We start from the raw sequence: 25,230 nt of genomic DNA, 5'->3' as shown, positions 1-25,230 counted from the left end.
TCATGAGCTGAGACTTTTACGTTCTTGCCTTGTGAAATGTTACAGATGCATGGAACCCTCAAGGACCCATGACCTACAACTTTTCCTGTCAGTAGAATATCGTTATGATTTCCTTTTCAGCCAAAATTGTTTGGGTGACCCAAATGATCTCCAGAGTGTCTTGATCCTCTATGATGACAGATACCACATATGTAAAGAGAGTCATTTTAGTCCTAATAAATAATGGTAATGATGATGAATGGCAGTGTCAATGAGAAGAAGCTGGCCTGCCATTAGGGAGTCGAAAGCAACCAGCTGTGAGCTGGAAACGATGTGTGCCCGGGCCAGGAGGACGTTCAGTGACTGAGGCCGCATTAACCTTTCAACCTAAGACCTGCATCCAGCCCCTGATTTGGAGGGGCGAGCATCTGAAGTGGAAGAAAGGACAAAGCTTATCTCTGAGCATGAATAATGCCTGGGGCTTATGGGACCTTTCTCCAGACAGCTCCACAGGGAGAATATCTTCCACTTTCAACAGAAGAGAAAACTGTGTAGGTCAGAGGAAGAGCCAGAATTCCAAACTAGCATGATGACTCTTTAATCCCAGTGCTTTTTACTTTCTCTACCAGCCCCCAGACAATTTCGGGGAAGGAGAAACCTCAGAAAAGAGCCAACTCTCATGAGAAAATGCTTAAATGGTTCACGTCCCCCGAGATCCCTTGCTTAGCTGTTTTCCAGCCACTTCGCAAGCGTGCCAGTAAACTATCTGGCCCCTGCAGCAGGGAGGGGCCATTCCTTGATGCTAGAGCTGTTCTTGGGAGTTAGAGGAGCACATGGCAGGAGCCAGCTGAGTTCTGTTGGACCAGGAGAGAACAGTGCTTTAGGGCTTTGTCCAGCCTAAGATCTAAGAAGCCTAATTGCTGCCAGAGGTTTGATTGATGCTCCCCACTGAAGGACGTGACCTCCTACTCCTCACATGGGCTCAAAGACCAGTCAGCAAGGCAAAGAGGAAGGCCCCTGCTTTCAGCTCACAAAAACACCTCCACCAAAACCAATGGAGTCTGGGAGCTACAAAACCAGGCAACTTGTTCGGAATGCATGAACGCCTTCCGTCTCTTCTTTCTTTCTATTGAAATTTTATTTGTAGTCTATAGCTTTCAGTTGGTTGCATTTTGGCATAGTTTAATAGAGTTTACAATTTGGAATTTATCCTGATCTCTTTATATATTACTTTCCTGCTTTTAATCTTATTAATTTATCAATATTCTTTTCTGTGCTTATCCTTTGAAGCTAGTCTATTCTAAGCTGTTTAACATTTATTTAGGTTTTTTCTTAAAAATTAATTACTATTTTTTCTTTCTTAAAATATTCTTTTCATTATTTAAAGTCATTTTAATGTTATCTCTTTGATACTTTGTTTTCTTGTTTGTATTTCTTTATAAGTCTTATCTCTTCTGATTAACCTTTTTAATGTTGCTCTATTTTCTCAATTTTCTAAACTTGTAGCTTCTTTACTGCTGATATTATAAACTGCAGGTCCTTTTTCATTTTTAGCGTTTGAAATTATTTTTCCCTTCAATTTTTGTTTATCTTGCATTTTGTACAGTTCTACAGTAAAAAGAAGACTCATCTTTACAGAAAGTCTGAAAGAGGTATTTGTAAATGCTAATCCTGCTACCCCAGCCACTGGCCCTGAGACCTTGGGAACCCGCCCTGACAGCTGGGCCTTAGCCCACAAACTCTGATAATGCTGAGCCCTTCCCCTTCCATCAGACCTCATCAGACACTGGAATGCATCTCCCATTGTACCTTCTGAAGGCAGGTAGGGGCTGGGTGAGAAGAAGTACTACCCCACCCTTCTCTCTTCCAGCCATTTTTCAGTGCTTTCACTTTCAACCATTACACAGCCATTTTCCAACCGCTTCAACTATGCCGTTTTGATAAGGTACCACCCTTTTTGCATCTGTATCCAAAATTCCATAAAAATAGAAATGAGCGTAAAGATTTCTCTATGGTAAACATTAAGAGGCGAATAAAAGCGTTGGTCTTAACTATGAGGAAATCACAGTTGGAGCCCGGATTTTGCCATTAACCCACCCTATGACCTGGACAAATCAGGTGATGCCCCTGGACACCAATTCTCTCCTGTTTCAAAGGAGAGTCTTGAAGTAGATTATTGCTAAGAACCCCTCTGGTATTAATCGCCTATGAACCTATACCTTTCTGCTTAAAAAACTATAAGACTGACATTAATGTGTATGAAAAGTACACTGTTATTTGTACCAGTTAACAAAAGTGAAAGAGAATGTTTTTCCTGCCAGAGTACCAAGGCCTCTCCAGTCGTGCCCGCCGGGCAAAACAACAACGGGTTGCTATGGTAACATAAATGTGGGTCAGGTTGGGCCAGGCGCCCGACGTACTTGCCATTGACGACACCATCTGGGTTTAGCATGGGGATGATTTTGAAAATGAAATTTTCCCTCAAGAGCCTTGCCACAGGGTCGCTGCTGACCAAGAACTCCAGGGTCCCCTTCATCACCCAGCTGGCATTGCTCTCTCCTGGGTGAACGCGGGCGGTGAGCACCTGGTAAGGACGCTGCCCTGTAGAAAAAAAAGACAAAGGACCATTCAACCTAAATGTGCTTTTTGTTTCCATCCAAATCATTTCCCGGGGCCACCTGGAAATGATTTGGAGAAGTACACCGAACTGTCCTGAAGTCAGAATCAGGGTGCTTGCTCCTAACACATATAGGGTACACATTTACCCACTTTCCACCTGCCTCTATGGTCTGCAAGACTCCAGAACGTACCAAGTTAAAGCTGAAGGCTGTTACGAAAAGCGTACGCATGTAGAGGCAGGAAAAGAAGCCATGAAACAGATTGTTAGCAAGGCCACTAAAAAAAAAAACAGTGACCTCTCCAGAGTCTAACCACAGAACACTGGATGTCACAGATATGACACTGATTCTTGTATTCAGCACGATCAGTGGTGACACGCAGACAAACGACTTAATTTCTCTGAGGCTATTTTATCATCTATAAAGTGGGGGCAATAATACTGATCTCTTGTGGTTGGTATAAAAAACAAAACGATGTAAACAGAAAGCACTGGGCCTATTGCTTGCCATTCTGTACATGTGAGTTCCCTCCCTTGTCAATTCTCAGATCTGTGGGTAGGAATGTCCCCTGCCATTCCTCAGTGGAAATAGGAGTCACGTGCACCGTGTGTCCTGGGAATTGATGACCATAAGACACTGAATCCAATCCTTGAGAGACATCTGACAAAAAGAGTGCAGTACCTAAAAGCTGAATCTTGGGGTTATAATGCTTTCAAATGGATCCAGGAAAACAGTCTCTGCCCAAACACAGGGAGTGATTAATGGAATAGTATTAGTGTTGACTTAATGGGGAATGCATCGGTGAGAGAAAAAGAGTCTGTCTTTCTTCCTTTGTAGATAGAAGACATCTGGAGTATCATAGCGTTGAGATATATTCTGAGACCATCTCTAGGCTCAGGTGGAAAATATGTTTTGATTGATTAGTGATGTTTGGCCCCCATCCACTTGGGGAAGTGGTGAGGGGATATGGCATCATACCAGCTACTCACCATGTCTGCTCTAACCTCTTGTTTAACTGTGTGTGAGTGTGTGTGTGTGTTTTGTTCTCACTCTCTTTTCCTTTTGTATCCTCATCCGAATCCTTATCACTCCCAAACCCACTCCAATGACAAGAACTAAGTATTTGCCCAGGTATAAAAACCCCAGTCATTTAAGCAGCGTAAAGGTTCAACTAGTCATTTCTTTCCATACCATTCAAATCACTGTGAGTCAAAGATGGCTTTTTCTTCCCTTAAACGGTAGTCTTTTTAAAGAAACAATGTCTCTAATCCTGTGCAAAGAAAGACAAAACTGAACAACTCTCAGAGATCTAAAGAACAAGTTATAGAAGATACAAAGAAATACATTTTAAATCAAATTACTAAATTACATTACTATTAAGACAAAAGAAAAAAAAAAAAACTCCATCTGTGGATAGCCATTGAGATTGAGGTTTAAGAAGCACAGATCAGTGTATTTTTTTACTGACTATGTTAAAGCAGGTCACTTCAGCCCCTTGTAGCTTATTCATATATTGGGGATAATATTCAGTTATGGGTTTCCTTAAGCAGGTGTCTTAGCATATTTCAGGAACTGCAGGAGACACTGAGTAGAAACAGTTGAATAAATCACAGTTCTTGTTCTGTCAGAGGCTGAAACGTGTGTCCATAATGACAAACATGCAATCACATACAGACGAGTGAGCTAACAGAGGTGTACACAAAGCAGCAAAAGGAGATCTGGCTGAGGGAGGTGAGCACATGTCCAGAGATGTGACGTTATTTGGACTGGGTCTGGCAGAATAAGTATCATCTACCCAGAGAGCGAAGATGAGAAAGGGTCTTCCAAGCAAAGAAAAAGATCTAAGCCAAGAACACAGAGGTGCTTTCAAGAAGTAAAAAAGCAATGCATGGCCGAAGCAACGGACTAAAGATGGTGGCCCATGAAGTCAGAAAAGTAGGCGGAGCCCAACTGGTCGTAAGATCCCTCCTTATGGCATTGTTAGGGACTGGGGTTTTATTCTGTAGATCAGCTTTCAGCCGTGACGTCACCATCTTACTGGTATGCTGTGCTCAATAATGGGGTCTATTGAAGTATTATCAGTTACTCTAATAATAAAAGTGTAAACACATACACACACACACATATATACATTATATATACATATAGGAGTCCCCCATTATCGGCAATTTCACTTTCCACAGTTGAGATACACGTGGTCAAGCAAGATCCAAACACATTCAATGGAAAATGCCAGAAATAAACAATTCATAAGCTTTCAATCGTGTGCCATTCTGAGTAGGGTGATGAAATCTCATGCCAGCCCACTCCATCCTGCCTGGGACGTGAATCACCCCTTTGCCCAGCATTTTCATACTTTATACACTCCCTGCCCGTTAGTCACTGAGTAGTTGTCTTGGTTATTAGATCGACTGTTATGGTATTGCAGGACTGGTGTTCAAGTCCTCCTGATTTTACTTCCCAGTGGCCCCAACACACAGGAGTAGTGATGCTGGCCATTCGGACATGCCAAAGAGAGGCCCGAAAGTGCTTCCTTGAAGTGAAAAGGTAAATATAGTACAATAAGACATTTTAAAAGAGAGGGAGAGAGACCACATTCACATAACTTGTATTACAGTATGTTATTATAATTGTTCTATGTTATTATTGCTGTTCATCTCTTACTGTGTCTAATTTATAAATTAAGCTTTATCATAGTTATGTGATAAAAAAACATATCATATGTAGGGTTCGGTATGCTCCGTGGTTTCAGGCATCCACTAGGGGGCTTGGAACGTATCCTCCATGGAAAAGGGGGGAACTTCTGTGTGTGTGTGTTTAAAGTCACCCCTATAATAATTTTATGTTGAATGATATGCATTCGGGTGTGTTGTCTGGCTTGGAGAGAAATGAGTAAAAGAGAGAGTTGTCATGAGAATATGTGGTATGTGTGACCCAGAAAAGAGAATCATTGAGAACCACTACTTTAAGAAATAGCGAGTTTTTCAGCAAAAGAAACACATGCCAAAGATCGTGCTTCAGAAAAATAATTGACATTACGGTACATAGTATTCTTGTTTCATCAGAGACAGTATGGACAACGGGCACAGAGAATAACTTTTAGCGCCATTATTTCCAGAATTCAAGTTCCAGCCTCACCATTTTCTACCTGAGATGAGTTACACACATTTCTGAAGAAGTGAGTATTGGATTGGGTGTTCTGTACATCAGACAAATGATTTGTTAACTGAACTTACTAAACGAGCATATTGTGGGAGAAAAGAGATACACAGTGAGCTGGCTGAGCACAGCTGAAGTTCAAGGAAGGCCAACTTTCCCACGATATGGTTTGCTCCCAATCCCTTTTGACTCTTCCCAAAGCAAGCCGTAGTGGCACTCCCAGAGAGGGAAGATGAGAAAGCTGGCTGACAAATGAAGAGGCTTGATGAATTTGTACCCAATCAGTAGCCGATTTTCACTTCAATAATTCCCTGGGCCTCGCTTTGTGCTTTTTGAACTATGTTCATGTACAGCATATTGAACAACAATACTAAGTGCTCCCAGCCCAGCCAGAAGAAATAAAAACCAGCTTAAGCTCTTGTAAATTTTCAACACAACTGAACACTGTCATTGCCTGGGCCACTCAGCTCCCGTTGGCTAATATTCCCAGTACAACGCAGGACATTAGTCAGTAAGCCACACACTGCCCTGGCATATAGATGGTGACAATATCTTTCCTTTGGAGAGTCAGGTGGATGGTCTGCAATAGTATAACACACCACAAAACTAACAGGCTGTTCTGAGCAGCCTGAAGAAGCAAGTGAAGAAAACCGTGGGCTCTCGTGAAGATAGAAGCAGCATTTGAGCCATGTCTAGTTGATTTTCCTCTCTTCCTCTCTGGGGCTTAAGACAATTTTACAGTCAGATCGGTGAATTAAATTTATCAGATTATTCAGTGGCAGCAGCGAATGGTGCTCCAAAGAACCCCTAACAGACAACAGCCTTGCAACACACATGCTATGTAATTGACAATTTCAGGTTCAATAACTCATCGCTTCTTAGGCTGGGGCACAGACAGTCAGAGATCTCTGTTTGTTCCTCTGTGATTTATAAAACGTGTTCCAGAGGCCACCAAAATCTATGGGGCAGTCATGGTTTGGCAATATTCTCATCCTTAAAGTTACCTATTGAATTGGTGTCCGTGGCAATGACATCTGGGAAAAGAGGTTAGAAACACGCGGAGGATTGTATGAGGCCTAAGAGATATCAGGCTCAAGGCCAATGAAAAACTGAGTAAGAACTGAAGACGTGTGTGATGATACACGTGTGTACCCAACTATATAAACATCCATTCATTTACTCATTGTCTCAACAATATATATTAAGCTCCTACTGACACTCTGCGAGGTTCTGGAGCTTCCAAAAGAAATAATGGTTTTTACCCTCAGGGAACTAATAACAGTCTGGCGGGAAAGATAGGCACACAGATAATTATGATCCAATGTCATCAGGAACATTTGTCAAGACATTTTCCAAAGCGCAGTGGAATGCACATTATTTACAAAATAATGTGGGTAACTGGAAACGACTTCGATATGCACCCATAGGAAACTAGTTAAGGAAATGATACATAAACAGAATACTATGCAGTCATTAAAAATGGTACATAGATCTCCTTCTGTTGACAGTAGAAGACATCTGTGACATAATGAGTGAAAAAAAAAATAGGCAAGAGAGTTGCAACAGAAGGATTCCATTTGTGTGTAACATTTTGTGTTGCAACATTTACTTAAAGATACCTAAACGGAATAGCACATCTGTGACCAGAGGTCTTCTGGGTAACTTTTATGTCTTCTTTCGCTTAGAATGCTTGCCTCTTCAGAAAATAATAACCATATGTTAATTTTCATAAAGGCAAATATTTCCAAATAGCAGTAAACCACAGAAGAGGGGGAAACAACGAATTTTCAGAGAAGAGGTGACATTTTTATCTGGTTCATTCAGTTTGAGTAAGTCTGCCAGGCGAAGAAAGGAGGCAGGTGACAAAAAAGGCTAAGTGGATGTATTGGCAACATAATGAGACCTTAAGGCTCGTAATTCCTGAGGAAGAGCAAAGTGATTTTCTGTGACTGAAGCACTAGCTAGGTGGAAAGTCAGAATGGGCACGAAGCTACAACACCAACTTTTTAGCTGTTTCTTCTGGCTTCTGTAGCCCACTCTAAGGAATCTGGAAAGACTCTTGTAAGCTGTGGAAGCACCATGGAAAACCGTTTTGCAAGGGTGTGATCAGATAGGAGTTCTTGTTGGTGCTGAAGACTCAGAGAGTTCAAGGGTGGGAGAAACAGCCACAAGAGTAGATTGTGGTTTCAAGGTCAAGTCAGCTAACTCTCTGGAAGAGAGTGAGTAAGAATGACCTAATTGAAGGAACAAGAGGGGTGAGAAAAAAGACAAGGAGACAGAAATGGAAAAGGAAATGTCAGTGAAAGAGAAAAGAGAAAATTTGGAAAGAGGTGTGGTGGGAAAATTTGCACACATTTTGTGATACACATTATACTAATGTTTCCCACCAAAGGTAGCATATGATGTACATTTTCTGCACCGGAATATTCTTCCATCTCTCTCTCTCTTTAAAATTATCTTTATGGTATAACTTACATAGGATACATTTTTACCAATTATAATTTCACAAGTCAATGAATTTTGACAAATGTATGGAGTACTGTAAAACCACTATGATCATGATATGGAACATTATTATCATTGTAAAATTTCCCTTCATCTCCTTTGCAGGAAAAAAATCCCCTCACCCCACCCGTAGCCTCTGGCACTCACTTATCTGCTTTTTGGCTTGGTAGTGTTGTCTTTTCTGGAATTTCATAATAATTGATTCATACAGCATCTAACATTTCTGTCTGGCTTTTTTCACTTAGCGTAATGCTTTTGAGAGTTGCCCACGTTGTTATTTGCACTAATAATTTGTTCCTTTTTGCCACTGACTTATATTCCAACGTACCACATGGCAGTGGATAGCCCAAAATTTGTTTATCCCCTCACCTGTTCAAAAACATTTGACTTATTTCCAGCTTAGGGCTACTCTGAATAAAGCTGTTATAATCATCTGTGTATACATTTTTCTTTGGGGTCAATACCTAGGAGAACAATTTCCGTATGTCATGGTAAGGTTAATATTATGGTACGTTATTATGAGATGCTGCGGAACTGCTTCCAGAAGCATCTGCACCGAGCCACACACCCACCAGCAGGGTCTGAGAGCTCCAGTTTACCCACTTGCTGACTAACCCTTAGTATTGTCAGACTTTTGCAATTGCAGTCCTTTCCCTGAAAAGTAATGGTATTGAGGACCTTCTGCTGTGCTTTTTACCCATTTCATACCTTCTTAATAAAGTGTTCAAATCTTTGGCTCATTTTTAAAACTGGGTTCAAAGGGTTGTTCATATAGTCTAAACGCAATCCTGTAAGAGATATAAATTCTTCTCCAAGTTTTCGGCTTACATGTACTTTGAAGCACCAAAGTTTTTTATTTGATAAAGTCATATGTATCTATTTTTTTCTCTTATGGTTTGGCTAGTTTTTCTTCCCTCTAAGAAACCGTTGCCTAACTCAATGTGACAATGATTTTTTTTTCCTGCAATGTTTATAATCTAAATTTTACCTTTAGGTCTTGCAAGTTAATTTTGGAATGTGCTACGATGTCAGGGTTGAGATTAATGTTTTTCCTTCTATGATATGAGCTTCAGGATTTTCTACACATTCAATCTTATCTTCCGCAAATAGCAAAAGTTTTATTTTCTCCCTCCCAAACTTAAAGCATTTATTTCAACTAAAGGGTGAAATGTTACTGGCATCTTCTGATCTCTGTTGGGTAGAGGTAAAGGTTGCTACCAAACACTCTACAATACACCAGACAGACACCCACAACAAGAAAGTTGTCTGTTCCAAAATGTCAACAGAGGTGAGAATGAAAAATCCTGGCTCCCTGCACTAGCTAGACTCTAAATATTAAATAAAACTGGTGAAAGTGGCAATCCTTCCTTCAGTTGTTTCCAATCTCAGAAGGAAAGCTTTCAATATTTCCCCATTAAGGCTTTTGAAAGTACCCTTTATCAGATTAAGAAAGATTTCTTCTATTACTACTTGGTAAGAGTTTTTTTTTTAATCTTAAATTATGTTAGATTATTTCAAGTGACTTTTCAGCATCTATGGAAATAAATACATGATTTTCTCCTTTATTCTGTTAATGTGGAGAATTACATGAATTTGTTTCTTCCTTTTCTAGAAAACTTTGAATACACACAAATGTATTTTTCACCCACCTACAACAATTATCATTTCACAGTCATTTTTGTTTCGTTCATACTCCCACACACTCTCTACCTCTCACAAAATTATTTTGAAACAAATCTCAGGCATCGTTTTATTCAACACTGACTGATTTTAAAAAAAAAAAAATTTATCAACTTTACATTCCTGGAATCAAATTAATTTGAGTACAATATGTAATCTTTTTATATAATTCTGGATTCAGTTATTTAGGATTTAGAGAGATTGGCCCGTAATTTTTCTTTCTTGTAATGTTTTCGTCAGACTTAGGTATAAGGTTATGATACCATTTTTTCCCCCCACTGTGAAAGATTTTTGAAGATTGGAAATATTTCTTCCTTAAATTTATAGTAAAATTTTCTCATGAAGCCATCTGAGCCTATAATTTTCTTTCTTAGAAGATTTTTAACCCAACTTATATTATCACAAATCTAAATTATTTGAACACATATTAAAATTACGTAATAAAAAATCCAACTATTCAGATTTTCTATTTCTTCTCTTGTCAGTTTGGTAATTGAACGTTTCTATAATTGTGCATTTAAATCTACGTTTTAAAATTTATTGGCATAAAGTTGTTTACGTTTTAAAATTAAATTACGTTTTAAAATTATTGGCATATTTAAGAATCTCTGGTGATAGTGCCTTATTTTTATTTCTGGCAGACAATGTTTTTTTTGTTTTGTTTTTTTTTTTCCTTAATCAGTCTCAAGAAAAGCATGTCATCTTCAGTCTTTTCCAGAAACTCTCTATTTTCTCATTGTTTTCTCTTTCATTAATTTCTGCTGCTAATTTTTATCTTTCTTGCCATTTTCTTTGGTTTTACTGTTTTTGTTCTTTTACAAAGAACTTGAGATGGTATTTAGAGCACTGGCTCAGCGTGTGATGGAATTTCATAAATGTTACCCACAGCTTAAAAGAGTGTTATTGAGTTCAGTGTTCCATGTACACCAATTAGATCAGGTTTGTTACTCATGTTGGTCAAATTTTCTATATTCTTACTTGATACTATGTCTCCGTGTTCTGTGAGTTACTGAAAGGGGTATGTTAAAAGTCCCCACAGGTGATTTTGGATGTATCTATTTCTCCTTATAATGTTGTCAGTTCTTTATTTTAAAGCTGTTATTAACTGAATACAGATTTAGAGCGTTATATTGTTCTAACTGGACTCTTTATTGTTATAAGGTATCTCTATTTCTACTAAAGTATTTTCTCTTATCAGCGCCTTTGTCTGTATTAATATAGCTATGCTGGATTTCTTTTGGATAGTATTTGCAATATATATCTTTTTGCATCCCTTTACTTTCAACCTTTCTATAATTTTTCAGTAGGTATTATCTCTGGGAAGCACCATAAAATTGGATATTGTATTTTATTCAGTCTGACATTCTTTTCTTTTAATTGGAGCACTTTGTCAATTTACGTTTGATGCAACTAATGACATATGCAGGTTTAATGTTATCATTTTATTATTTGCTCTCTATTCATCTTCACTATTGCATAAACTATTTTCTTTCTTATCTTCTCTTCGATTGGGGTTTTTTTCATCATTGTTCCTTATTTTCTCCTCTATTAACTTGGTACTTATATGCTCTTTTATACTTCTTTCATTCATTCCCTTAGAGATTACAATATGTACCATTGATTTAACATAGTATAATAGAATCTACCATATTTTAATTCCGACTATTAATCTTAAAAGTCAGGATAAAATTTATATTTATTGTGATAAATTCAATGTTAATTTAGATTCAATCATACATTTACCCTTTTAATTACTCTTCACTCCTAACTGCATCTAGAAGCTTCCATCAAGTTTTCTTTTCTGCTGCCTAACAAAAATCACCTTTCAGTATTTCTTCTAGTAAAGATCTGCTGGGAGTGAACTCTCCCCCCCCCTTTTTTTTTGTCTGAAAGTGAATTCATCTTATCTGCAGTTTTGAAAAATATTTTTGCTGAGTTAGAATTACATCAATCAGGGTGCTGAACTTTTCCTTTCCACTTGTATCCCCTTAGAAACTTGTGTCCTTGTTTTGCAAAAATAGGATAATGTGCTTTTGTTTTCTATACACATGTTCTTTTTTCATGGTTTCCATCGAAAGGAGGTTGTTTTCTTTGGAATCCATGTTCTGGAACTTTCTTAAACTTTTTTTTTTTTTAACTTTTCTGTTGGTTACGTTGAAATTTCCAGGTTGACAATCCTAAAATCCACAGATCATGAAGCTTTTTTCTTTTCTCTCTAAACGTCCTACCACTTATTCCTGATACATTTCGGATTTCTTGGAATTTCCTCAATAATATGAAATCAAAAGAGTACTTAAATCCATTCAGTGTTATCACAACTGGTGGGTACGTGAGAGATTAACAAATAATTTTGGCCAGCTCTGTGAAATGTGTGGGATTATAAGCACATTCGTGACATTCCTACAGAACCTTTCAGCTGAGAAGGCACTTCCCCCTACATTATTCCTTTAGTACTTAGAGTAAATCTGTGAAGTAGGCAAGACAGGTATTATTCTCTTCTTGTTCAGAAGGGTGAGAAAGGAGAGAAAGCAAGAGAAAATGTAGATGTTCTCTATCAAAATCAAATGTCCCTTTCATTTGACCACGTATTATTCTCCGTGTGTGTACTTAAGAGGAAGGTGGAAATGAATGCTATTGAGGCAAAATGTGAGGACATATTGAGGGGCACACAAGCACGACGTAAATTATGACTCAGGCAAACTGGGTTTGAGGCCAGGCTCTGCCACTTACTAATTGAATGGATCGGAAAAAATTAAACTCTTTTGAAATCTCAGTATCTCACCTATAAAGTATGATTTCTGAGGTCTCTGCGGCAGTAAATTCAATGGTTATCAACGGCAAGGTGAAATATGGTAGATAAAAATGAAACTTTTTAGCCAAGAGTTTCCACCCCTTTGAGCCTATTATATTCTCCTGTAATCTTTTAATGGAGCTGGCAACAAGAAGCAAAATTACGTGGAGCTTCATCTCTCTTTTTCTCTTCTTTCAATATACAGACGCAAGGGCTAATATGTAGTAAAGTGGTCCAAGTCACGTGGCAGCAGAAGGAAATAGTAGGTAATCACTGCTAGTAATTGGCTTCAGGACAATCGATGTGGGCCGGGTGTCTGTTGGTGCTTCTGACCACTGGGTCTGTGTGCTCAAATGTCCTCTTTTACACACACTCAGGCTATGCTCTTTCTGGCCCATATACAGTTGTCCCCTCTTATCCCTGGTTTCAGTTATCTGTGGCCAATGGCGGCCTGAAAATATTCCGTGGACAATTCTAGAAAGAAACCATTCATGAGATTTAAATGGCATGCCATTCTGAGTAATGTGATGAAATCTCACATCTTCCCACTCCATCACCCCTGAGACATGAATTATGTCTTTGCCCAGCATCGCTACATCATAAATACTGCCCGCCTGTTAGTCGCTTAGTCACCATCTCGGTTATCAGATCAAGTGTTGCAATATGGGGGTACTTGTGTTCAAGTCGGCCTTCATAGTAGCCTAATGCTACGTCACGATACCTGTGTCATCACCTCACTTCATCTCATCATGTAAGCACGGTATCATTTCACATTATTATAAGGGGAAATATCATGCAATACAATATTTTGAGAGAGAGTAAGAGAGAGCACATTCATGACACATTTAGTACAGTATATTATGATTTTCCTGTTTGATTGTTATTGTTTAGTATCTTACTGGGCCTAATTTATGAATTAAACTTGCTCATAGGTGTATTGGAATACATAGGTCTGTATCAGAAAACACATAGTATATGTAGGGTTTGGTACCACCCAGGGTTTCAGGTATTAATGGGGGGTCTTGGAATGTATTCCCTGTGGATAAGGAGGGAGTACTGTACCATCAGAATAAGAAATAGACCAGATTGCAGATTCCAGACTGTTCTCATTCGTACTTATCCCAAATGCTGAGATAAAATCCGTAGGTTTTGCCAAATTACTCATCTCCAACCTTACCCTTCTCCAGCGGCCTCTGATCTGGTCCCTTTCAGAATTCGGCACTTCTGTCTTCCCCTCAACATCTGAGCTGTGACCTCAGACCCCTAAATGAATGACAGTCCAAGACGTCTGACTTTTTTTCCTGTGAAAAGACGTCTTAGTGCCACCAAAGAGACATGGGGTCTCATGCAGTGGCAGAGGGGGGAGAGAAGATGCCCGTGGCTCCACTGGCCTCAGGGAGGATTCTCAGGGGCAGCAGGAAGGAAGCCATGAGCTAAGGCCAACCACAGGGCCCCTCATAGTGAACGGCTACAGAAATTGGAGAATCATGAACTTCCCATCGGCTGCCCGTGACTCTTTTCCTTAAGTCCTTTAGACATCTTCACAAGCTGTATAGCAGGGAAGGAAATCTTAAAGCAAAATGTCTTTCCCACCACTGCCCAGGACCTCTGAGAGCCCACCCTGGCATTGCCTCTCACTGGATCATACACCCCCCCCTCCGCCCCCGCGTCCTGCAACTGTTCCCTCATCTTCTGGTCCAGCCACATGGCAGCCCAAGGGTCTAAAAAGCCACAGAAAAACCCAAACCTGAATGTATCACCTTGACATAATACACTGAAATAGGGTCTACACTCCTTACAGGGTCTACAGTGAAAGTCCCCCCCATGGCCTCAGCCTCACCATCTGGCTTCATTTCCTGCCTCTGCGGAAACACATAGTCTTCATTTTGCTTTTTACTGGTCCCAAAACACACAGTGTCCTTTCCCTTCCGTGGCTCTGTGTTACTGCCCATTGCAAGCCCTCCCCCCTTCTCTGCCTGGCAAACTCTTACTGCCCTTCACCCTTGGCTCCCCCACGCAGACAGGACAGCCCCCTGCTCCTATGGCACATTACACACATCTGGATACAAGTCTCCAAGTGCCCTTATGATCCATTTCCTTGGTGGGTCTCTCCCACTACGCTGACTGCTTCCTGCACTTTATTTCTCTGTTCCTAAAGCTGTGTATATTGGGGGTTTTCAGAACACATTGTGCTGAGTAGATGGGCGTAATCAACTGCAATTATCTCCTGTCGTTAACACCTCCATGCCCAGTTATGTCACAACATAAAGTGAAATAATTCACTATTTTTTTCAAATTCATTCATTCATTCATTCATTGTTTATTGAGCTAATATGCACCAGGCACTATAAATAGAAAGTGGAGCTTTAACAGTGAAAGACTCAAAGTCCCAACCACCAGGCGCTTACCTTCTAGTGGGGAAGGCAAACAGTAACATTATGTACGTACTACGAAGAAAAATAAAGCAGAGGGAGGTAATAGATAGCTCAGAGGTGGGGTGGGGTCATCATGTTAGAAAAGATGGTCAAGAGAGGGCTCTCTGAGGAGCTGACATCTAAGCAGAGACCTCCTTGGATTGAGGAAATTTAGCCCGTTCAAGACGTAAAGTTAAGTGGGGCTGGAATCAAGCGTGTGAAGTGGACAAGAGCCAGATGATGTGCGTTTTTACCGAGCAAGACTGTGGTTATGGTGGGACATCATGGAGGTTTAGAGCAGGGCAGCACCATCACCGAATTTGTACTTTTTTCTCCAGTTAAGATCATTTTCCAGTCAGAATCATGTCTGCAAAGTCCAGACAGGGAGGCCAGTGGGGTTCCTTGCATATGACAATCACACGTTGTTCTGTGTTTCTGATACCACGTGATGTCATGGCCGATGGATTGCTCTAAATGATGGCCCTCCCAGAGGGGCCGGCCATCAGAGTCTCTCACTTTATGTGACCACGAAGAAAGTTGCCATCCATGAAGTGGGAGGTGGGATTGCATCACCATTCATTCCCTCAACGTGTCTAATCTTCTGTGTGCCAAGAACTGGATCAAACACTGAGAATACCAAGGAGGTTTTAGACCAAGTCCCTGTCCACAAAAGCTCCCCATTTGCCCACGGGAAAGAGGTGACCACTGGGAGTAAAAGAATGTTGGCTTTTAGAAACTTTCCTCAACTACAGCAGACCACCTTTGGAGCAGCAAAGCTCTCCTGTCCAACAGAAACATCACGAAAGTCATGGAAATACACAAAAATTCATTTTTTCTACTAGCTACATTTTTAATGAATAAAATAATAAGTTATATGTAACCTAATAGATCCAAAATATTACCATCTCAATGTAATCAACACCAAAAGACAATGAATGAGATATTGTCCACTTGCCTATACTAAGTCATCAGAAGGCTGGCGTGTGTTTTACACTTTCAGCACCTCTCAATTCGGACTCAGTTACTAACCACTAAATTCAACACAATAACCCTGGACCCTCTATCAACTCTGTAATAGAAACCCTTCACCACACTTAATGGTGGAAGTTTATTATACTCCAATGGAATATAGTTGAGACATTGAGGAAATGAAGAAAAAAATAAGTCTCCTCCTCAAAAAAAATTTTTTTTTAAATCCATTGTTTCATTGCCTTCTTTCCCATGAAACAATCCAAATGCCAAACATTATAAACTCATGTTTCTTTTCAAAAACCAATCTCACTTTCTTATTTCGTACTCTTCTGTGTGTGAACTATGAGAAAGTCGGTTTGAATAATGTACATCAATGGAAAGAAAATCAGGAAATCTATTCCCGGGCAATTTTCAGATAAACCAAGAGGAAGTGGTATAATCGAGGCTCAGATGACAATTTTAGACTCGGCATCAAGATGAGCAAATCCATCTGTGTCGAACTGTACAGATTTTTCTGGAGATTTGGTTATATGATAATATGCTGGAAATAAAAAATAGTACATCTGTGCTATAATGATACATAATGTATACAGTATAATAATGTTGTCTTTGGATTGGGTTTGAGAAATTCACTACACAGAAACGACAGTCACTTGGGAGAAGTGGTAATCTCATCAAGAAAATTGCAGACAGATGCTGCTGCACAACCCCCTTCCCCCCGGAGCCATCAGCTGATCTCCGTTAGGGATGTCAGAGGTTCTGCCTGATTTCTGCTGGCTCTCTGGTGCCCAGCGCACTAGCTCCTTTGCCCCTGACCACCCTAGAAGTATGAATGCTGCCCAGAGGGAAGCATAAGCAAATTTCCTCAAGCTCCAGGAGGTCTCGGGATGGCTCTGGCACCAAAAGACCACTCACTGAAGGTGGGACCAAATCACTTCTGGTTGTTTCTGAATGGATACCTTCTAAAGACACAGCCAAGGCTCAGGCTATCTCCTGCCAGACCTCCGGGCCTAACCACTATCTCCACAGAGCTCAGCATCACAGTAACCTTGAGAAACATAAATGAACAACATGAAACGCGACCTTTCCCTGTTCCATGAAGATTCACCCAGTATGGGGCCGAGTGGGTACGAGACTTATCGAGGGGACGACTTAGTCAGTTGCATAAATGTCTAACCACTGTACTGTACACCTGAAACTAATACAATATTGTGTGTCAACTGTAATTGAAAAATAAAAAATAAATGTTATAAAAAGCCTCATCCAACACATCGCCCCTAGTTAGGCCACAGTACATTTCATCAGGCGTCTATAAGGCACCGAAAGAGACAAACCTTGAAGAAACAGATTAAAAAGCTATTGGCTTTCCTCAGAAAACTTAGAGATACTCTAGTGACTTATTTCGCTCCCAGGTCATGTACAACGGATTTGCTCTTTCCTGTATTATTTGCCTGAACATCTTTGAACAGGAAAACATTCCACAGTCCGTGAGGGATCAGGCTCTGGGTTCCAAAGACAGTTTCTCCAGAAGCAAAGTATCTGTCCCCGTAGTGTTACAGTGGGTTGTGGGGCAATCTTGTTGCAGGGTATTATTATACAACCATGAAGAAAGAAGGGGGGGAGAAAAAGAGACGAGAAAATAAAATGGGTCTGGTGCAATGAACATTTTGAACTGGGCAAGGAGGATGATTCTTTTTTAAATGAGCAGTTACAAACTGAAGCCTACTTTCATCTGCTCAGTATCTTGCAGAATCCTTCACTTACCCCAAACCCTTGCCAGTTTCAGCTACCCCTTTCCAGGTATCCCTCACTTTTCGAAATTTTGCTTCATGCCACTTCACTTTTTCGAAAGACCTACGTCAGTACCTGTTTTCACTAACCAAAAAAAAAACAAACAAAAAAAAAACACACACACACACACAAAATATAAAAATCCAAAGAGGATTTTTGCTTTCACGGAAAAAAGGCAAAAAGCAAAAATCGCGTTTTGCACTTTGCAGTGAACCATTATAGAGGCAGCGAGCCAAGTGGCGATGAGGGCCCGGCCACATTCCTTCCACAGGCACTCAGGGTCTCAGCATCACAGCATCAAGATGCCAGCGCTTCCGAACTATGCATCTCTCCCTTTACCTTCTGCATCCCTTTAGCAAGATGTGTCCTAAAGTAACTGCTTCTTCGCTTTACACCACTTGGGCTTAGGAAAGCTTTCATAGGCACACTCTACCATCGGAGAGTGGGGAAAACTTGTATTCATGACAGGAGGACAAACCATGAAGTGAAAAATGCACGATGAATAAACTACAGGCCTGAGTCACAAAGACCAACAAGGTAGGAGGAGAAAATTTAAGAGTGTGAAGCCCGAAACATATGTCACCCCCCAGACACTGGAGCAGAGCAGCTTAAAACTGAAAGCTGGCCAGGCTATTTCAATAGCTGTGTTCCTTGCTTTGAGATGTGGAAATTTTTATTCTTACGAGGGGGTTGGTGCGGTACAAGTGGTTTGGGGAGCCTGGAGGTTCCTCAAGGAATGGGAGAAATTTGCAATAGGGAAGGAAGCTTGTTGCTTAGTAACTCCATAAACAGAATCGAGCTGCTCCAGGCAAAGGTTGGAAAGGAGCTATTATATTTTAAAATGAAGGCTGCGCTGCTAGGTTATGATATGATGAAAGGAGGGAGCAAGGGAACAAATCAGAGAAAAAGAAAGAGAAAGAGGGTTATTAGTGCTGCTGTGCCAATCACGACGACTACAGTGGTGACCTGCCAGTTCTTCACTCTCATAACCTGACAAGGGTATTTTGGATTCCCAGTTGCTTGGCAACCTGCCTTTTATGTTGAAGCCATTTAAATGTATTCACCTTTTGAATTAGGGATATTCACAGATGAGTAGGCAACAAGAAAGAGTCCCTGGCAGGCCCAGGGGCTCCTAGGATGTGTGGAACCAACAGAGTGAGTGTGGAGTGGCTCTGGTAAGAGAGCCTAACTGAGAATATTAGCGACACATTGAAGCCTGAAAGCGAGAAAGTGAGATCAGCATACAAAGTCTTTTGCTGCTTCCAACCTGAGCTGCTGGTCAGATCAAAGACTTGTTTCCGGCTCTCTCTTTTCAGTGTGTCCTTCTGCCTTCTGGAAACACTCCTGCAGGTCTGTGACAGGGGCAGCAGCGACTGCCGAGACCCCTGCCGAGACACGTGGTGCCTGCGAATGGGCCTTCAGACTCAGCTGTCCCCAGATCCCATGGCTGCCCTATGTGGCCGGAGGAGGTGACAGTGTGCAGTGTGCCCATCCTTCCGGTGAACAGAACAGGAAGTGGGGAGGTCTCACCAGACACCCCCATCACAGAGTTACCCCATATGCAGAGAGTTACCAGGTCCTGTCATTTTCTGCCTCCCAAATACCTTTCTGGGTAGTTTCCATGCTCTCCATCCCTGTTCATTCAAAATACATCCCCCACCCCAACAGCTCATTTGGGGCACAAGGCCCGTCACGATCTGCTTTCCCCGGGAGGTAATGTCCACCCCATACCACACCCGCGCTGGCACGCCACGTACACCCACAGCGCACAGCTTGCAGCCTCCCGGTTCAGTATGCTCTATTCCGCTCCGAATCTTTGTACAGGCTCTTCCTTCGGCTGGAATACCCTCTTTATGCCCACTCTGCTTGACCAGCTCCATTAGACTTCAAGTTCAGCTCCAGGTTCACTCTTTTCAGGCTATCCCCCCCTTTTACATCCTTCGGTCTCAATGAAATACTCCTGAGCCCCTGTTGCTTTGTCATCCGACACAGATTCCTACAGTCGCATGAGCCCTCTGAGCTCACCCTGCCTGGGACTTCTTGCCTTTCTTCTCTGTCTCTGGCTAGAACATGCTGTGAGGCAGGGAGGACGAGCAGGGTCCTTTCCCCCTCAGGCCCCTAGCCACCTGCCTGCAGCCAACACGCTCTGGAAAACTCAGAAGAGTATGTGACACTTGAAAACGTGTATATGTTGGCTCCCAACTATGAAAAGAATCTACTGAATTGAAATCAATGTTTAATTGTCCAAAAAATAGAATATTATGTCAACTTCATTAATTGTCAAATTTAGTAGTCATAAAAATTTCACTGTCTTTGAAAGTAATTTGTAGGTAAGATTTCTGCACACTCCACAGGAATTCCCAATTACAGACAATGATGGCTGAGGAGACACAGCCAACTGCAAATTAAGTATCACCCATAGTAAAGAAATTATAAAGGCAACCATGAAATTATTCCAAATTCACTAAAAAAAAAAAGAGTATGAGACATGAGTGTAATTTAATATGTTTAATATGATATATGACAGGGATTCCATATATCGTAACTTTTAAGTGCCTCAGGTCTAACAAGATTTGACAATGCCCCTGTGTGTGTACATTTAATTCAATTTTGTTTCCCCAGGAACTAAGGAATCAGCACAGTGACTCATATACACACACGTGTGAACACACACACACTTACACCCATACACTTTATAAAAAATGTGGATTGGCGGAACAGAGACTAGTGAGAATCAGGCAGGCACTAAAAGCAAGAATGTCTAAAGTTCTACTGAATAGCCATTGATTCTTGACTCTGAAGACCATTATAGGGATGAGAAATCTGAGAAAAAAACCATAGCTTGAAAGTTGGGGTTTAATAAAATATTTCTAAACCATGCATGTGCATGGATGGCCTTGTAAATTAAGAGGACATGAACGAAATACTTCTTTTCATCGTGTGGGGCTTAGAGACAGAGAGAAAGGCAGACAAACACTCAAAGAAATGGAAAGAAAGGCATAGATAGATGGAAAGTAATGATGGAGAGATGGAGGGAGGGGCTGTGTGCCCAAAGCAGAAAGATTCTGTCACTTGAGGATCTTGAGTCATCAGTTTTTCCTGAGCAGTATATAGATTTAAACGTCCCCAGAAAGCTATTTAACACAAGCCAAGTGACATCCCTCTTGTGCCTCGGTTTAAAACTGTCCTCTAAGTCACGCCAAGAGATGGTGTCAGAGGTGGGCCTTGCAGATCGCACGTCAATGGGAATTTTAAAAATAAAGTCATCATTTAAATTTACTTGGAGAGCTCTGAATTTTGAAGCTATCCTGCGATGAATCTTTTTGAAAAGTTAGAATTCTTGCAGCTATAGTCTGAAAAGAGACCCAGTGGGTAAGACTGGACTGCTGCACAGAACCTGAAGATGGCACGTGAAGATGGCAGGCAAGCTGTGCTCCTGTGTGTCCCGTGCCAGTCAGCTCACTAGCCTCAGATCTGGGTCAGAAGCCCAGCTCTGCGTGCTCTTCATGGTTCTCTGAGCTTCAGAGCTTTATTTGGAAAAAATAGTAGTGGGCGATGGATGCAGCACCTAACTTGCTGTGGTAATTATATCACAGCATATACAGGCATCAAATCATTATGTTGTCTACCTCGTTATAGGCCAGTTGTTACATGTCACACAATGTTGTAGGCCAATTATGTCTTCTTAAATCTGGAAAAAAATAGTACCTATCTCATTGGGTTATTGTCCAAATTAAATAGGATATTGAATGCAAAGCATTTTTCAAAGTCTAAGAACTTCTGCAAAACCCAGCACTGGGTCAATGTGTGTGGCGCCACAGAACTTATGCAAAACCCAGCACTGGGTCAATGTGTGTGGCAAGATGTTTGCATTTGCACATGTTAACTGCTCAATAAATGTAATTAAATTGTATGATTTTTAACTGAGGAGAAGTATATTACTATTCCGACTATAGTAAATCAAATGAATGAATGAATGAATGAATGAATGGTGTGACTACATCTAGCCTGAATGAGAACCATTCAAATTTTACTTTAAAAACTTTTGTCTAAAACACAACATAGAAAACGGGGATAGAAAAGAGTACTCTTGTATTCATCCATGTGATATTATTATATTACACTATTATATTATATTATATTATATTATATTATATTATATTATATTATATTATATTCTGCTCCTTGCAGGAGAGGCAGTGTCTGCAATATTTCAGGTGAGGGCTCTCAGCCAGTCAAATGGACGAGCAGCTACACCAGGGCGACCAGCCATCCTGATTTGCTCAGGACTAAATTTTAGCACTTAAAGTCTCATCTCCTGTGGAACCCCTCCATCCCAGCAAACCACGACAACTTGTCCCCCTAAATCCTAGTCCTGCCACTTCACTTGCAACTTGACCTTGTGTAAGTTATTCACAGCCAGCCTCAGTTGTCAAATACAGAGCACCAGCATCATTATCCCAGGGCATTATGCGGTTGTGAGAATTAAAGATGACACAGAGAGCTTCGGCTCAGCCAGACACATAATAAGTGCTCGATATGTAACTATTTGCAAGCTCTTGCGAAGCCAGCATTTCCCTCAAAGCAGCCCCGTCGGAAGCTCAAGCGCCTCAGAACTTATGCAAAACCCAGCACTGGGTCAATGTGTGTGGCAAGATGTTTGCATTTTCCTCTGTCCTGGAGAAGCGAAAATGTCCCCTGGAGACTGGCCCTGGAGACAAACCCCCAAGAGAATGAGGCAAAAGGAGGAGGCTGATGGGAAGGGAAACAATTTCCACTGACACAGAAATATCTTCCATGGTAATTAGCATTGACGGGAAAAGGAAGGGGAATGTATGTGACAGTTTAATAGGGTTTTGTGAAATACGATATTATTTTAAAGTTTGTCTGAGTGAGGCAGACAGCACATTAGGGTGATTCCGGCTTTAAAAAGATGACGATATTGTATTTTAAACTCTGAAACCTGTCCCACTGTTTCTTTGCTGTATTATGCAGAGTGTTATGTGTTTATATTATACATACATGTGTACACACTGTGGTGTGAGCCCCGTTTAGATGCCGAGTCTACCCACAGGCAAAGTGAAGTGTGAGCCTAGGTGCAGAATGCCTGGGTATTACATGAGAACTTGACATTCCTAACCAGAAGTAATCTATTTTTTCCCTACCATTATTATTTTTTCCATGCCCTTTTCTCTACCAGGGGAAAGAAGAGAGGGGTTTTGAGCATGAGTTGTCCCCACCCCGACTCCCAGGTGATTATACAAGCGTTCTCCTGCCAGTGTATCTAAGGCTCAAAGTTGGGTTCCAAATCACCAAGTCCTGGAATATGGTGCGTGCGGTGGTGGGAGTGCGGGGACCTGGTTCCCGGAAACCAGAGAGCACGGCCGCCCCCTGCCGGACGGAAGCAGTACTAACCCACTCCACGTGGTAGTTTAGAGCTGGCTCAGCAGTGAGAGTAACACCCAAGGAACCAGTTACTCTGAAATGTCACTTAAATAAAATAAGCTTGTAATTTGTAATATAAAATAAGGTAATGAGAGAAGACTTTGGGAGCTGATAAGATATAATGAAAACGGAGAGTTGGGAATTTAGGACTTATCAACACTGAACAAGAGAAACAACTCTCATTTTAGGCATCTGATACAGTTATTTAGACCAAAATGCTGCTAGAGAGAAGGCCAGTCCATCAGCCTATGAGAAGTGCTATATCTTTAATGCCCAGCTCCCTTTGCTCTGCTTCTGAGCTGACCAAGCTGCCTTCTGGGGTACATTTTGGTTTTCTAGTGGATGACCCACAACCACTGGGACCCCCTGTGGGGATCGCCTCTTGTGAGTCTTAGCAAAGGGATGCGTGCATAGGTGGGTGTATTTAATTATAAATTAATAAATCTGATGGTGATTTTTAAAAATTCATTTCCAGTGATGTTGGTCTGTATAATCCAATCCATCCCGATGAATGGATAAAGTTTAGTTACTGAGACCACAAAGCAAAGGCAAGGGCTGCATTCATGGTGATTCTGCCCCCATTAGGCCCAGCCAGAAAAACCCAGCCAACGTAATTCTTAGAATAATTCTAATTCATACTCATAGGACCAGGCCCACTCTGTCTGGCTTTCCCATAGAGAGAAAGTTACAAGCTGATATGATCTAGTTCTGTTTAGTCTTTATAATCTGCTTCTGCCCGGTGCCACCCTCCATGGGATGATTTCAGAAAAGGGCACCTCAAGACTTAATAACTATGAGTGAAGAATTAACTTTACCCAAAAAGATGTCTGGCCTTTTCTCTACGCTACATGGAGGTGACACATAGGGCCCTGGAGTGCCATCGTCTGCCTGGGAACTCCGCCCCCTGGACAGTGTAACAATGTGACTTATGATGGGGACTTTGGGCAATGTGGTATCACGTCCAGCCTTCAGATGAACTGGAAACTACAGGTCAGCAAGATGTGCAGTATGTGATCAATCTGCAATAAAAACTCTGGACACCCAAGGTTCAGAGGAGTTGCCCTGGTTGGCAATACTTCATATGCGGTGTTCCTCTGTCCCTGACTCCACAGGGTCTCTGATTTGGATCCTCCTGGACTCTGCCCCACGTGTCTCTTCCTTCAGTTGCTTCCAACTTGTAGCCTTTCCTGGTACTATACTCTCTCTATAAGTATAATAACTTTCAGTGAGTTCTTTGAGTCCTCCAGCAAATTATCCACCTGAGGGTGGTTTTGGGAAACCCCCAAACTTGCAGTTGGTGTCAGAAGTGAGGACAGATTTGTGGGGACTGTTCCCTCCGACTTTGAAGGCTTCACTAACTCTGGGCGGTAACAGTCACCCAGCACTGACCTGCTTCTCATCCTGCTTATAAACCCTCCCTGATTCTGACATTAGTCTCCTTCTCCTCTGGCCCACTGAGGTCCTCGCTGAGCATTCAGGCTGAAAACATACAGCACGTTCTAGCGAAAACCTCGGCCCCTCTCTCTGGTATAATTCTGCTCTCCATCTGCTCACACAACCATAGGTGACCTAAGATAAACATCTGCTCAGAATCAAACGGAAGCAGGACCCGCCACCTTGTTCCACAAAGTAGAGCCACTTGGTTTCACCAGACTCTGAAAATGCCAACAAGCCACCTGAGACTCCATCCTTCATTACCACTTTAGCTGCACCCCATACGTTTTGATATGTAGTATTTTAATCACCCTTCGGTTCAAGACATTTTGAAATTCCAGGATGATTTTCTTAATGAAGAATTAAGATTCTAAATATTTTTATGATCGATACGGAATTAAATTGCTCTATGCTCGTAAAAGCTGGTTTGCTATTGATTCTT

The 25,230-nt window shown here is 41.2% G+C and overlaps 1 protein-coding gene across 1 annotated transcript in view; it reads right to left on the bottom strand.

The window, feature by feature from the left end:
* The window catches only part of AGBL1 (AGBL carboxypeptidase 1), a 532,929-nt gene that overhangs the window by 353,926 nt on the left and 153,773 nt on the right, over nucleotides 1-25,230 (bottom strand). The window contains exon 17 of the mRNA XM_019726713.3: nucleotides 2,400-2,580. Within this exon, the coding sequence (XP_019582272.3) occupies nucleotides 2,400-2,580 (181 nt within the window). The remainder of the gene's footprint in view (nucleotides 1-2,399; nucleotides 2,581-25,230) is intronic.

This window comes from Rhinolophus sinicus, chromosome 13 (assembly GCF_057876585.1).
Source record: "Rhinolophus sinicus isolate RSI-liver-muscle chromosome 13, RSI-T2T, whole genome shotgun sequence".
NCBI classification, from domain to species: Eukaryota; Metazoa; Chordata; class Mammalia; order Chiroptera; family Rhinolophidae; genus Rhinolophus; species Rhinolophus sinicus.
This window is presented reverse-complemented; position numbering and strand designations above follow the sequence as displayed.